The sequence below is a fragment of the Myotis nattereri genome (assembly GCF_964212035.1).
Source record: "Myotis nattereri genome assembly, chromosome: X".
Classification (NCBI taxonomy): Eukaryota; Metazoa; Chordata; class Mammalia; order Chiroptera; family Vespertilionidae; genus Myotis; species Myotis nattereri.
The window spans coordinates 43,339,627-43,353,458 of record NC_138078.1 but is presented as its reverse complement, the minus strand read 5'-3'; the positions used below and the strand labels follow the sequence as shown (position 1 = coordinate 43,353,458).

The following is a 13,832-nucleotide window of genomic DNA, read 5'->3' as shown; positions in this document are numbered from 1 at the left end:
ACTGTTTTCCACAGTGGCTACACCAGTCTGCATTCCCACCATCAGTGCACCAGGGTCCCTTTTCTCCACATCCTCGCCAGCACTTGTCGTTTGTTGATGATAGCCATTCTGACAGGTGTGAGATGGTACCTCATTATTGTTTTGATTTGCATCATTCCCATCACTGTATCTCCACAGCACTGTTCTTTATTAAATTAAACCTAATTAAAAATACTAAGGATCTGTCTGGGTAAAAACATTTAACAGATTTAAATATTTTATGTTAGAGCATAAACTTAGAGGTCACTGATAAAAAAAAATTGCAAAACTTTCTTGTGATTTTGCTAATATCAAAATGTTCTATACATTCTGATTTTGTTTAAAATTTAAAATGCTTTTGTATTGACAGAATATTGTCAATGTTTATTGTGCTGTCATGCTTGTTTTTGAATTAAGTCTTAAAGTTTGTTTATATCAGGTGTTTAACAAGAAGGCACTGTGTTATTATAATAAATGTATGTATCTTTGAATAGTAAAATAACTTTTGATCCATATGACATTGTGGGGGCACTTATAGTGGGGCAATACTTATAAGATATGTTTGTTTAGGAGGGTGCTCTTATATAGCCGGTATTATCATAATGACCCTCAAGCAAAGACAAATCGGAGGCTTGGAAATTGGGAACTCAGTTAAGGAGAAGCCATCTTGGACCTTGATGTAGCTCTCTCCTCTCTCTCTCTCTCTCTCTCTCTCTCTCTCTCTCTCTCTCTCTCACACACACACACACACACACACACACACACACACACACATGTTAGGGTGGAAGCTGGAAACTATGGGATCTGATATTGGGAATTTGTTAACATGTATTTATGCTTTTTTAGTGCGTGTGTATTTCCCAATTGTTTTCCTTTAGCATATCTGAGGGAAGCTTACAGGTTTCCAAAAGACAACTGCGTTTTAAAGGATCAGAGCATACTAAGTGCATAGAGCACATATGGGGCTTGGGGATGATTATTGCAGTGATAATTCAAGCTAAAGATGCTTAAGGAATGGTAAATTCAGGGTGTCATGCTCAAGCCACTTGGTTAATACTCATTCCCATCAAGAAATTCTCCTACTGGGTTTAAATCTTGGAATTCTTAGATTTGGTTTTATTGAGTGAGGCATCTTCATTGCTTTGGGCATTCTTGACTTGACCCCACCTATTTTTGGAGGCTTGGTACTTTCCCATAGAGGTCCCAACATGCTTTTCTGGTTACTAACCAGCAGGTGGAGATTTGACTCCCCTAGTGTTTTCATGGGCAAACTGTCTCTTTTGCCAACCAGGAAACTTTTCCAAAGCAGAGTTCAAAAGGTTTGCTTCTACATTATATCTCTACTCCCACCCACTCCCACTTCAGTACCCATATGGTTAGCACATAGAAAGTTTTCAATAATTTTTAACTTATACCCTGAGAACTGAGAAGGGCTCCTGGTGGCTAAAAACAAACAAACAAACAAACAAACAAACAAGCAAAAACCCACACAAAAACAGCAAGAACAACGACAACAAAAAACAGAGCCTAGCAGTCATTTCCACACAGGAGACACTCATGCAAACTACACTTCAGGGAGAAGCCTGCACTGACTGGTGCGCCTGTGCACTGAACTTCCTGCTGCACTGTGTTGCTGCCATATGAGCCAGCCCTTATAAAGGAGTTCCTGGAGTCCTAGTCCAACCAATAGGACTGGGATTCCCCATTCAATCAGAGCTGCGCAGCTCCGGCAGAGTGGCTGTACTCTGTCCAATCAGGATATGCCTTTTGGATCTATCAAACTTTGAGGATTTGGCATCCTCATTTGCATGAGGATGAACCAATCAGGAGCCAGGGGCAGGGACTTCCCTTCTTATAAGCCATCTCCCCTCTGGCTCTGAGGGGAGAGTGCATTTCCCCAGCTGAAGACTGATGACTGCATTTCCCCAACTGAAACTGAAACATTGAAGATGGCTCACCAGACCAGAGCAGACCTGTGTGGAGTAGACAGAGTGGAGCAGAGCTGCTTAGCTGAAGAGGGGCTGGCCCCAGGTGAAAGGGTGAGGGCTATGCCCTCCATCTTGCCCCGTACCCTCCATGTTGGGGCAGCCGCCATGTGCTCAGGAGAGTACCTTCTTCCCGGAAGCCCAGGCCCCTGCTGGCCACGCCCGGGATTTCTTTAAACTAACCAATGACAATCAAGGGACGTGCATGCCATAGAGATGATCACATCCTGTGTAAGAAGACCCGACTGGTGCCTGGCCAATCGGCAGGGCCCACAGTCAGCTCCCCTCCCCTCACTCCACCCCCTATTAAAACCCTGTTTCTCCCACGGTGGTTTCACTCTGCTTCCGGTCACTGCATTGGCCAGGAGGGGGAGTCGAGCTAGCTCAATAAAGGACCCTCTGCTTTTGCATCGGACTGGCTGGCTCCCTGGTGTGGTTTTCTTGGGGATCTTGAACTCTGGTCACAACACCAGGTTCACCTCACAGCCTATTTTCACAGCTGTGCTTAGCACTATTGAGCTGTTCCATAGTAGTGCTGTTTTCACAGCCATACTTTAATCAATATTTGCACTGAATAAAGTTTTCTTCTACCATACCCCAAATTGGGGATTCCTGTTGATGTTGAATTGGCACCAGCAATAATCAATTGACACTTATGGTAGGTACTGTGGATCATAAATACCCACTGATGTAAGGAACACCTCACCCTGTGTCAACCAGATCTACTCATATGAGAAGAGCTTGAGGCCATTGCTGGATAGCTCAATTGGTTAGAGTATCCTTCCAATATGCCAAGGTTGTGGGTTTGATCCCAGTCAGGACACATGCAGGAGTCAACCAATGAATGCATAAATAAGTGGAACAAAAAAAATCAATGTTTCTCCCTTCCTCTCTCTCTCTCTCTCTCTCTCTCTCTCTCTCTCTCTCTCTCTCAAAAGTCAATAAAAAATAAAAAAAGAAGAGCTTGAAAGTGTTTTAAACAAATATTTTTATTTACTGTGTGAATACATATATATTCTAATCTACTCCTACTTCCCATGCTCCCACCCACTACACTATCCCCTACTCTGTGCTCCCTCCCCAACCCAACACAGAATCCAAATTCAAACATTAAATGAGGGTACAGAGGAATAGGGACATTAGTAGAGCATATTTAAAGCACAGTAACAAGAAAATAAGTAATGCAGGTATCCCTATTGGGATCACAAAATAATGTCCATTCTTCTATTGAACAAGGTGAGACTTCTCTCATTCTCCTTTGTCAGGATGTCCCATTGCAGTTTGTCAGTACCTTTGCAAGGAGCATTATTTTCTGTGCCATTTAAACACTGCTATTGCAGCTTGCATACAGAAAATGTGGCAAATTCACAGTGTTCTTCCCTGGGAGTCTTCAGTCTCGCAGTCCACACTACAACTACATATACACCATATATCTAGTGTGGGATAAAATTGTGCACATAGGATGTTTCCATCATTCCATAGAGCTTGTGAGCAAGGACAGAGCAGTGGAAAAGGCTGAAAAGCTGAAAGTCATTAAGATATCAAGTTCATTTTTATCTCATGGAGAGTCCAGTAAGCACTGCTTAGGTAGGTGCTGGAGTAGATAATAAACTTCACTAACTACCTTATACAGTCTAAAAGATCATTTCCTTTCTTTCTTTCTTTATGGGTTATTTTATATTTTTTATTTGCATTTAAAAGGATTTTTAAATACTAAACTTTCCTATTTGAGTTCCAAGTTACAGGTACAAAGGTCTTCACAAACACAAACTCTAGGTTAAAGCAACAAAAATACTATTCAGAGTTTCCCAACTATTAATGAAGGCTTTGCACTACTTTGAGATTAGTATTTTCAGTGGGGAAATCCTCTACAGCAAAGGTCTTGTGGGTCAGCTTGATCTGTATATCTCTCCTGGATGTCATTTAGATCATTCCATAAAAATACTCAAACCAGTGACAACTTTATTTCTAGTAGGATAGAATCCCAAAAGAATAGCTAGATTTACTCCTTAATTTTAAATTCTGCTATAACATTTCAACTTGTCTAGCTAACATATGCCTATTTACATAAATCTAAATATGGGCACTTCCTTCAGAATCTGTATCTGTTATGTCAAGATACGCACTTCAAGCTAAAGTCTACAGTTTTTCCTCAGTACCCACCTTGGGCATCCAGATAATGCTGTTTCTTTCAGCATCAAGCTTTTCCTAGAATATAAAAAGGCTCCTTTCCAGTGTTTTGTTGTTTTCAGAGCATCTACCCAATTCACCAGCATATTTACAAATGAAATCTGCAGTCTTATCCACACCCCCTAACAGTTTCTAGTTTTTAAATGTGGGGAAAAACATTGACAACATGTTGAAAAACACCAAAAGGTCTTAACTTTGAGAATCACAAAGTCATAATCACATATAAAATAGTTCTATTATTATTACAAGGACAGGAAGGTTGAACTAGACACAGAAAACTCTGAACAAGAGTTATCAGAATAAACTTTACCCCCACTCTCAAACTGTCCAGACTGGCTCCATCTCCTTTCCTTCCTCACATGGCCTGAAGGACGACAGTGTCCATCAATGAGGCTTTGTCTCATAGTCTAGAGATGTCAACAGCCTTCAGCAATGGCAAAGAAGGAAGCAGATGGTCCAAATTTGTAATTATGATTCTTGGTAGTCACTTGCTGATATTAAGGCATGTAACTTTCCTGGAGCATAGGTAACACCCAAGCTTAAAAAGTTCCTCGCAAAGTAGGCAAAGGGACTTCAGCCTTCTGTTCTTCCTACATTATATATGCTAACAAGGGTTTGAGCCCACAGATCTCATTGTCTTTATGAATTCCTCATTGTATTAGAAAATTACAACTTAGGCATTTAATCTTTTCTTTCCTGGTATGGATCAGCAAGATTCTTTTTATGGTCAGGGTTTCTTGAAGCTCTGTGTGTATCTTTTTTTGTCTGTGTATAGTGTATATTCTGTGTACATTTTGTAATTTATATGTGTATAAATTGTTTATGCTCATGTGTATTCAAGTTCCTACTTCCAATTTAAGGGTTTGCTTTTATGTGTGTTTAAGCATAAAGTTAAGTATATTTTCTTTTGAATAATAAATATCCAATTGGTATTATTATATGCATTTGCTAGTAGGACATTTACCATGTTATAAGCTAGAAGTGTGAGTGCTACCCAGATTTTAATAACATAGTGTCAGCATCTACAACAATGTACAAAATAGTAATCTAATCACCCAGAAAAATGATGATGGTTTTGAAAAGATCACAGAGTTCATTTACTCAAACAGATAATTGACTGAGTGACTAAAAATTAAAATTTAGATTTGGAATATGCATTATGAAAGGATTTGGTCATGTTTATTTTAAAATATAATAAGTTTTTGTGTACATTTTTTCTGTATGTATACACATATATGTAATCTTATATATGTGGGTGTATTCCTGTGTTCACATATGTGCATGTGTGTAGGTGTGTATAGGTGTATGTGTGAGTTTATGTATATGTGTGAATGCATGCATATGTGTGAGTGAGTATATGTATGACAACACACAAAGATAAGTACAGGATGAGAGGGAATTTTCAATGAAAAAGGCCTTCAGTTCAGAATATCTAAGAGTGAATCTATGTTATACATATACAAATAAGTAACATTTAAAATTGACTACCAGCATCTCAGATATATGTGTCAGGAGATAAATTCCTCTAGTCCAAACATAACCAGTGAGGTGTGGCATTGGACCAGCTTCATATAAATCTTAGTTTCATCAAAGCATTTCTTTAAATGTCTTGGATTAGACCAAGGTATAGTTTCATGGCCTTGGACAAAGGCTTGTATATGCATTTGGATGTGTGAAAAAGGATAATTTGGCAACTTCTCCCATCCATCATTGCTGTTCAACTATACATTTCAAAAAATGGTGTCTTTCTGACAAGAAGGTGACACTGCTAAAACACTATCAGTAGTTAATACACTTTAAACTGTTTCTCAGAAGTGAAAATGAATTTTGCAGGGCTATTCAAACAGTTTTGCTGGGTCTTCCAGATGGCTGATAACCCATGTTCAGAAAAAGGCTGGCCAGGGTGAGTGGTGCAGTCTGTAAACAGACACATATGGGGTTTTGAAACCACAATCCCATAGTTCTTTAGCACCATGCTCAAACCCACAAAGCTAAATGGCTGCACATGGGTTAGAGCCTACGACCTAGTACTCATTAGCACCATATTCCAATTAAATAAGTTCCCCTCAGCCAGAAACTACTTACAATGGTAGCACCCCCAGACTTGGCTGGGTGTTGAGTTCAGATTAGTTGCTGCTGAAAAGAATCTAAGCAAACCCCACAAAAAATTCAAGCTACCAAGGGGCCCAATTCTTCAAGCATCATGTACATCACCAAAGCTGATGGGTAGGGAAAGTTGAGGCAGCAGCAAGCTGGATCATCTGTCAAGCATGGAACATCCCAGATATTCAGCTTTACTGAAGTGTGTGTGGGGGAGTGTCTGATTCTTTGGAGGATAAAGGTGGGAATAGGGAGGAGTGTTCCTGGAAAGGAGAACACTAAGTGAACATACAATAGCACAGTAGTCATTTAAATTATAATGACAACTCTTTTATCTGAACTTCTCTTAAGTCTAAGTAGGTAAAGAAACATATCAGAGCAAGGTATAATTTCTTCAAGAAGCACTGGCTACCTCAGGGCATTTTCACTCTGCTCTCTCCTCATGAAGAAACAGAGTCTTAGACAATCAGCCTGATTGTCCTGGGATGTATCCATCCTGCTAAAAGGAGAATGAGAATGACAAATCTGTCCTTAGAAGAATGAGGATTTACATAATGAGAAATAAAAAGATATCAGCAGAGCTCACCACTCACAAAGACTACCAATTTCAAAAATAGCTGAAGCTGAAAGGTGAATGTGCAATTTACAATGATGCCACCAGGAGATGTGGTTATCTATTTAGTCCAGGACTTCTCTAAATATTTAGTCCTGTACTTATGTAAATATAGTTCTTTTTAGTATTTTTAGTGTTTTTTTTTTATTTTGGTGGTGAGAGTGGGAAGGGAAAAGAGATAAAACATTCATTCATGAAAATGAAAATAGAAAGAAGCAGAGATTAAATTACACTTCTTTCCCCTCAAATTTTTCTTGATCTAAAAAAGGGATGCAATACTTTAGCAAGTATGGAAAATTTCCATAGATTCCTGGAGTTCTGACTTCAAATTAGCCAATTTTTGCTTTCACCAGGTAGGATGACTAGCTAGAAGCTAAACTCCAGTTAATCTGCTTTATGCCCCCTTGGCTTGCCACTTTTCAGAGGAAACTAAAGGATTAAAAGGACTTTGAATCACATGTCCTTGGTAAAAAGACAATGATTAAGATTAGAAGAAAGGGAAGATGATTGGGGAGAATGAGATTGATGCAGAAACACACATACACTCTAAAGAGATGATGATAACCTGTTCTCAGTACTGCTATGGTCAGTCGCTATGAAGTTCACAGCAAATGGGGCAATAAAACTCGGAAGCCAGCCAGGTGGGCCTGGAACTTCTAAGAATCTCCGGTTATCTTGTGGTGATAAAAGTCTGTTCTTACTGTTGTTGTTGTTAGTTATTAGCTATTTTATATTTTTTAGAAGTTATTTTGATTCTTTGGAGGTGGTGGTGAAATATGAAAAGGAGGGAGAGGAGGAAATGAACAAAGCTAAAATGCTGTGCAGATCCCCAGGCTTCCACTAAGGGTTAGAGAAGTCTGAATTCTGAAGATAAGAGAAGAGAGAAATATTGGAGAGAATTGATGAACAATAATTAAAATGCAAGGAGAAAGCAGTAGTTTAAACTATGCATCAGAGTTCAAAGAAGTGAAGGGTGAATAGATAGATAATAGAGGAATGAAGAAAGAAGGACAAATTAGAGAAGGGGTGCCAAAGAAGGAAGAGACTCAGGAGGAATGACGAAACTGGAGCTGGAATAAGAGGAGTAAAGAGAGAAGAAAATGAAAGATAATTAAGGGAAGAGGAAAGAAATGAAGAGGGGAGAAGATAACATGGGCAGAAGCAGGGAGAAGAGGGGAAAGGAGGAAGGGAAGGGAACAAAGGAGACATGGAAAGAGGGTTAGAAGAAGGAAGGAATTTGTAGGAGGCAGAGGAGGAAAAGGAGGAAAAGGAGAAGGGTGGAACAGAGAAAGTAGAGGAGGAGAAGGTGCCAGGGAGAGACGATAGAGGGGGAGGAAAGGAGATGAAAAGGGGCAGACAAGGATATGAGTAAGGAATCAGGGAGAGGAGGAGAAAACACACACTCTCATCTTGGCATTTTCCTGACACACACAGTTATACCTTTCAAAGAGCCTTAATAACAATGTCTCCACATGAAAGGCGATGGCAGATAGTTACTTCCTCCTCATCTCTCTTGAGTTGAAATTCTCATAGGCTAGAGGGATGGAAACAAATCAACAGTGAACACATTACACTTTCTCTTTTTCCAGAAAAAGAAAGGCAAGAATAGACAGTACAAGTTTACATTAGATAAGGTATGTTAAATGTAGAGTCAAGAAACAGGGAGAATTTTTGGATTTTGCAGTGCTAACTTGGGCACTTGAATTGTCACTGCATTTAAAGGAAAGCTATCATCAAATTATTGTATTTGCATTCTGGAGAAATACCCCAGGTGATGTGGAGTGAACCATTTAACTGCCTTGTCTTTCCTGTAAGGTTTCTCATTCTCATTCTTCCATGAGGAGATAAGACTACTTGCATTTATAGGGAGCTCTTAGTTCCTAGAGAACCCAAATAAATTTCAGAAACTATGAATTTCTCTTCTGTTATTTCTCTGGGAAGATTTTGGACACAATATGGACAGTGACCTCTTGTTCAGCTAAATAAATATAAGTAATCTCTGGGGGCTCTGAGACAATGTCTAAGATGTCAGAACACAAGTGCCATGGCCAGGTGGGCACACAAAAATGGAGAAGAGAACAGTCTCCAGAATCAGAGATGAAATTTAGGAGACCCAAGTCATAGTGTAACTTTCCTTTGAGTTATGTAAAAACATCTCTGATGAGCCTGAAGATCTAATATCTTCAGTTTACTTACTGTTGGGAGCAAGAAAATGTTGGAAAGGAAACAGGAGAAAATACAGACAGAAGAAAATGAAAGAGCAAGTAAGACACATTTGGTGGCTCACATGGCCCTCATCCCTCAAATTCCAACCCGTTCCTCCATTCCCCCAACCATGTAAAATGAATAAAACTTATTATTTTGGTCCCATCCTATCTGAGTTTTTGAGGATGGATAATCTATCGCGGTCTGGGCAGCTTAAACTCTAGGCACTGGGGGGTAGAGAAAGGAGGTTTCCACCTCTGGGGATGGAGGAGGACTGGGTAGCTCATCAAAATCTTTGAATCGTGGGAATTTGGGCACTCCAGGATTGGGATCCATCCTAGCAGGGTGGTTAGTGGGTGAGGCAGAGCTCAGTTGGCGGTGCTCCCCTCTCAGGCGGCTGATTCCATCTAGTAGCATCTTCTGGATATCCATTATGACCTTCTGAACTTCAATATGGAAGCTATCACTAAGCCAGCAATAGATGTAAGGGTTGTAGCATGAGCTGCTAATTGCAAGCCAGTGGAGGAAGAAGTAGAGACCATTGTGGCTTGAGATGGATTCACTAGAGAGCAGCACCAGATAGAGGTTGAGGGGAAGCCAGCAAATAGTGTAGACAAGCACCACCATCATTAGCATCTTCAGACTTTGCTTCTTCTTCCCACGCTGGCAAATGTAGGTGTGGATGTTGATGTCATCAACAGCATTATGGATCCACAGTTTTTTGGCCACATGACCATAGACAACCATCAGCACCATCAATGGCAAGATGAAGAAGAGCAAAAAGGTGCTCAGGTCAAGATATTTCCATGTGGATTTTGAAGTATAGGAGAAACTGGGGAGGCATACAGTTTCTTCAGTTATGTTTCTAGGTTATAAGACAGTCAGAGAAAGAGAAACATTAACTTACTTTCCCTTTTCCCTTAGTCCCATAGCCAGGTGTTATATGGCAGACAGGCCTTAAGGAAGAGACATATTTACTATTTGTGTGTGTGCTAGGACTGAAGACTAGAATTATAAAGCAGGGAGTTTTAGTTTTCATCAATTCCAGACATCTCATATGATATATACAGAATCAATGGACCCCAAACAGAAAGTGGTATGCCTACCAACCCATTGTCATGAGAGTTCTTGAGTACTCTTAGTAAATTCCAGTTTAGAGAAATTTATTTTTGTACCCATGTTTTGAAATGTGCTATTCCAGCCCCTATCCCATTCCCCTTATTTCATGAGACTTTCAAGGTCATGGATTGCTGAAATTCAGACACTGGCCATTCTGTGTTTCTCTTACCCAATCTCCACGTGGTAAAGCTTTTGGTAAATGGCATGTGGCAAAGCAGCACAGGTGCTCACAATCCAGATGATAATGATGCAAACATTGCCTTGCATTGGAGTAATTCGGGATTTCAGGGGATATAGCATGACCTGGAAGAAAAGACCCCAGCCCAATTAAACAATCTATATTAGGGTTACTTACTAGTCATTCTTCAACTGACATTCTTTTGCAAAAGTGCAAAGACTTGGTAGGTGGGTGAATAATGTACTTTGGGTACTAGTTCTGTTGACCGATAAGTGGTATTTTGTTTTATGAAAGAACAAAGTTGGTTAGTGTAGAGAGAAACACGTCAATGGGAAGATAGCAATCCAAGTGGACTGATTTCAAAGTTTCTGTCTCCCATTTAGGAGTTCAGTGGAGAAGAGGGATGGATGTTCAAAAGTGTAATGTATTTTTTCTTCGTCATATATTGATGGGCGAGCACTCCACATTCCTCCATCCTTTACCCCACTTGGTTCCCTTTATGTCTCTTTCCCTTATCCCTCCATCCCCTCCCATCTTGATGTTTCGATGGTCAATCTTTCTTTTCTCCCTTCCCCTCTCCTCTCTTCCTATATGTCCTCTCCCATATTCCTTAATCTCATATTACCTAGATTTATCTATGGCCACCTCCATCTGGTTCCAGACACAACCCCTTCAATTTTCCTCTATGTTCTTCCCACTGTACTTGTTTCCTGGCTCCCTCCCAACTGATTAACAATATTTCATCTCTAGCCCTATCTCCTTCCTTTTAAGTCACTTCAATCCCTTCTCTCAACTTCTTCTTCCTCAATCTCTCAATTTCTTTCCATTTCATTTGCTCAGTTCTCCCTCACAGATTCCAAGCCCACCTCCCAGACTCAACCCACCACCAGCCCTGAAGCCACACCCTGCTCTGACTCATTCTTTTCCTCTTTCTTCCCTTAGCCAGTCCTGCAATGCAGCAAATAAAAAATGTTTTCCATAACAACAACAAAAAAGAAAAAAAAAGAAAAAATATTTTCCAAAGGAGGAGGCCACTTTTTTAAAAATAATTTTCTTATTGCTCCATCTGTTTTCATAGCACCATATAAAAGATGATGGTATTTTTGTTACATAAGATTTGATATGGCAAAAGTCTGTAATTCACACTTTGCAATCCTCCTAATACATACATACATATGTGTTTGTGTGTGTATTCTCTCTCTCTCTCTCTCTCTCTCTCTATATATATATATATATATATATATATATATATATATATATATTCTCATAGATTGTCTCAAGGAACTCAAAGAACATTTTAAATTATTTGTGTTCTTAGCTGCTTCCATCTGTCTAGAAGAAAAACCTACTCTTTTATAAGACCTGAAAAGCCCTGGGAAACACATACCCGATGTCGGTCCAGGGAAATAGCAGCCATGGTCATCACAGTTACATAGGCACAAGAGTACTGAGCAAAACGACTGAGGTGGCATGTCATCTTCCCAAACACCAAGGAATTACACAGATAGCGCACCTGTGGGAGAAAGGACATGGTGAGGCACCAGGACTCAGCACTGCCTAATTCCCCTCTTACAAGCTCAAAATAGAAGTAGAGAAGCTTCCTTGCTTCACAAAACTGCTGGCATTATTGTCTCAGGAAGGAAATATTTTCACATTGCAGCTCTCATACCCTCTCATCTATTTCCACAGAAACAGCCCAGCTTGAAGACCCAGACCTCAAATCACAAAAATTATTAGCCACGTTCCATTCCAAGCACTGCGTTTGAAATGCTTGGAATGGAACGTGGCTAATAATGGGGAAACTGAAGCTAGGTCTTTGTGACAAAGCACACCCGAAACAGTTCCCCACCCCTTCCTTAAGCCACACACGTCACTCAGCCTCTGACAAGGCAGGAGAATAATTTAGCAACGCAATCACAATCATGGCTGTAGCTCCCCTCCCCCCAAGTTCCAAACCGTTTACAGCATCCCTCAGCCATTCCTGTCTCTACGCACTTAAAGTTGTGTTTCTGCTCTCATGGCCTGAGCCCCGGGTCGCCCTCTTCAACATCCAGCTTACCATGGTGAAGGGAGAGCTGAGAAAAGCCAGCATCATGTTGGTCACGGAGATGTTGACGACAAAGAGGCCGGTGGCAGTGTGCATCTTCTTGTACTTCAAAATCACATGGTTTAAGACCCAGTTGCCTAGTATGGCAGCAAATACCACTATGGTGTATCCTATTACTAGCCAGAACTGTACCCGCTCATCCTGAGACCCCATCTCTGAAGCCATAGGACCTGCTGTGTCATCCAGGTTGCCAATGTTTGAGATATGGCCGGGTAGCTTATGGATCATAGAGAGCACACTATCCCGGCCTGAGCTACCAACTGCGGATGCGGCATTAGAAATAGCCTGCAGCACCTGGGAGGCGGTGGAGGTGATCAGATCATCAAACCCGCTTGGCACACTCAGAGCTTCAGGGGTGAGCTCGTCCCCATAGCTCATGATGCTGGGGTTTGGGAAAGCCCCTTGGGGCGATTCTGTGGTTGGGGCGTCCAGCTTGACGCCTTTGGAAAACCTCAAAATCTTTAAGCTACTGGGTCAGGGAGAGCCAAGGGAAGAGAGAGGGAGGGGTGGGGTGGGGGGTCTCCACAGTGCGCTGGGCGAGCACTGCTCAGCGTCCGGAGTGGGAGGGGGTGGGTGGGAGGATAGCACGGAGGGGACCCGCAAGAAGGAAAAGACAACCGCTGGACCTGACTCGGAGTGGGCTGAGCTGAGCTGGACAGTAGAGCGCGGGGCTGGCAAATGCGGCTGGCGAATGCGGCTGGCTCCAAATGTTCCTCGGCTTGGGGTGCGCAGGCAGAGCGGGTTCTGAATTCAGGACAGCAGCGCCAGGCGTCCACTGAGCACCGTTCCTCCTTCACCCAGTTGGGGGTCGTTCAGACTAAATTTCTGTCCCCTTGAATCCGTCTGTCTTAGGCCTGCAGGCGCTGTGCTCTGAGCCAGTGAAGTCAGAGCCTCTGCAACCGCACTTTCCACAAAGTCTAAGGGCTTCGCGAGAGAGCCAATGGGGAGCCACGGTTGAAGCTCCGCCCCCGCTAGGGAGCTAAAGGGGTTGGCGAAGTCTTTGCTGCAGCAGTCTCCGGCCCCCTCCTTTCGCAGCTCTTCCCTGGCTCTCCCTCCCCCTTCTTGCTGCAGCTGGGAGCCCAGCCTTAGGGGATCTTCTCTGGGCAACCCCCATGATCCGCCTTCTTCACGTTCCTTTGCCCTTACTCTCCTTTTTATCTTCTGCACCAGTGCCCAAAATACCAGCTAGGAGCTGTGGCACAGGGAACTGAGAGGGGGGCTGCGGCGACCATGGTGACTACTGACAACCTGGAGGCCTAATTCGGTACCTGGTTGGCCGTCGAAGGACAGTGGCCACTAGGAAGGGTCTGCACAAAT

At 41.9% G+C, this 13,832-nt stretch overlaps 1 protein-coding gene across 1 annotated transcript; it reads right to left on the bottom strand.

The window, feature by feature from the left end:
• Window positions 1-7,665: 7,665 nt before the first annotated feature.
• LOC308511675 (G-protein coupled receptor 83-like) lies at window positions 7,666-12,893 on the bottom strand (the record flags this gene model as incomplete). The annotated part of the gene is made up of 5 exons (XM_081081637.1): window positions 7,666-8,440; window positions 9,367-9,976; window positions 10,400-10,533; window positions 11,796-11,921; window positions 12,468-12,893. The coding sequence occupies 5 exons, from the start codon at window positions 12,891-12,893 to the stop codon at window positions 8,411-8,413; spliced, it is 1,326 nt and encodes a 441-aa protein (XP_080937763.1). The 3' UTR covers window positions 7,666-8,410.
• Between the last annotated feature and the right edge of the window lie 939 nt (window positions 12,894-13,832).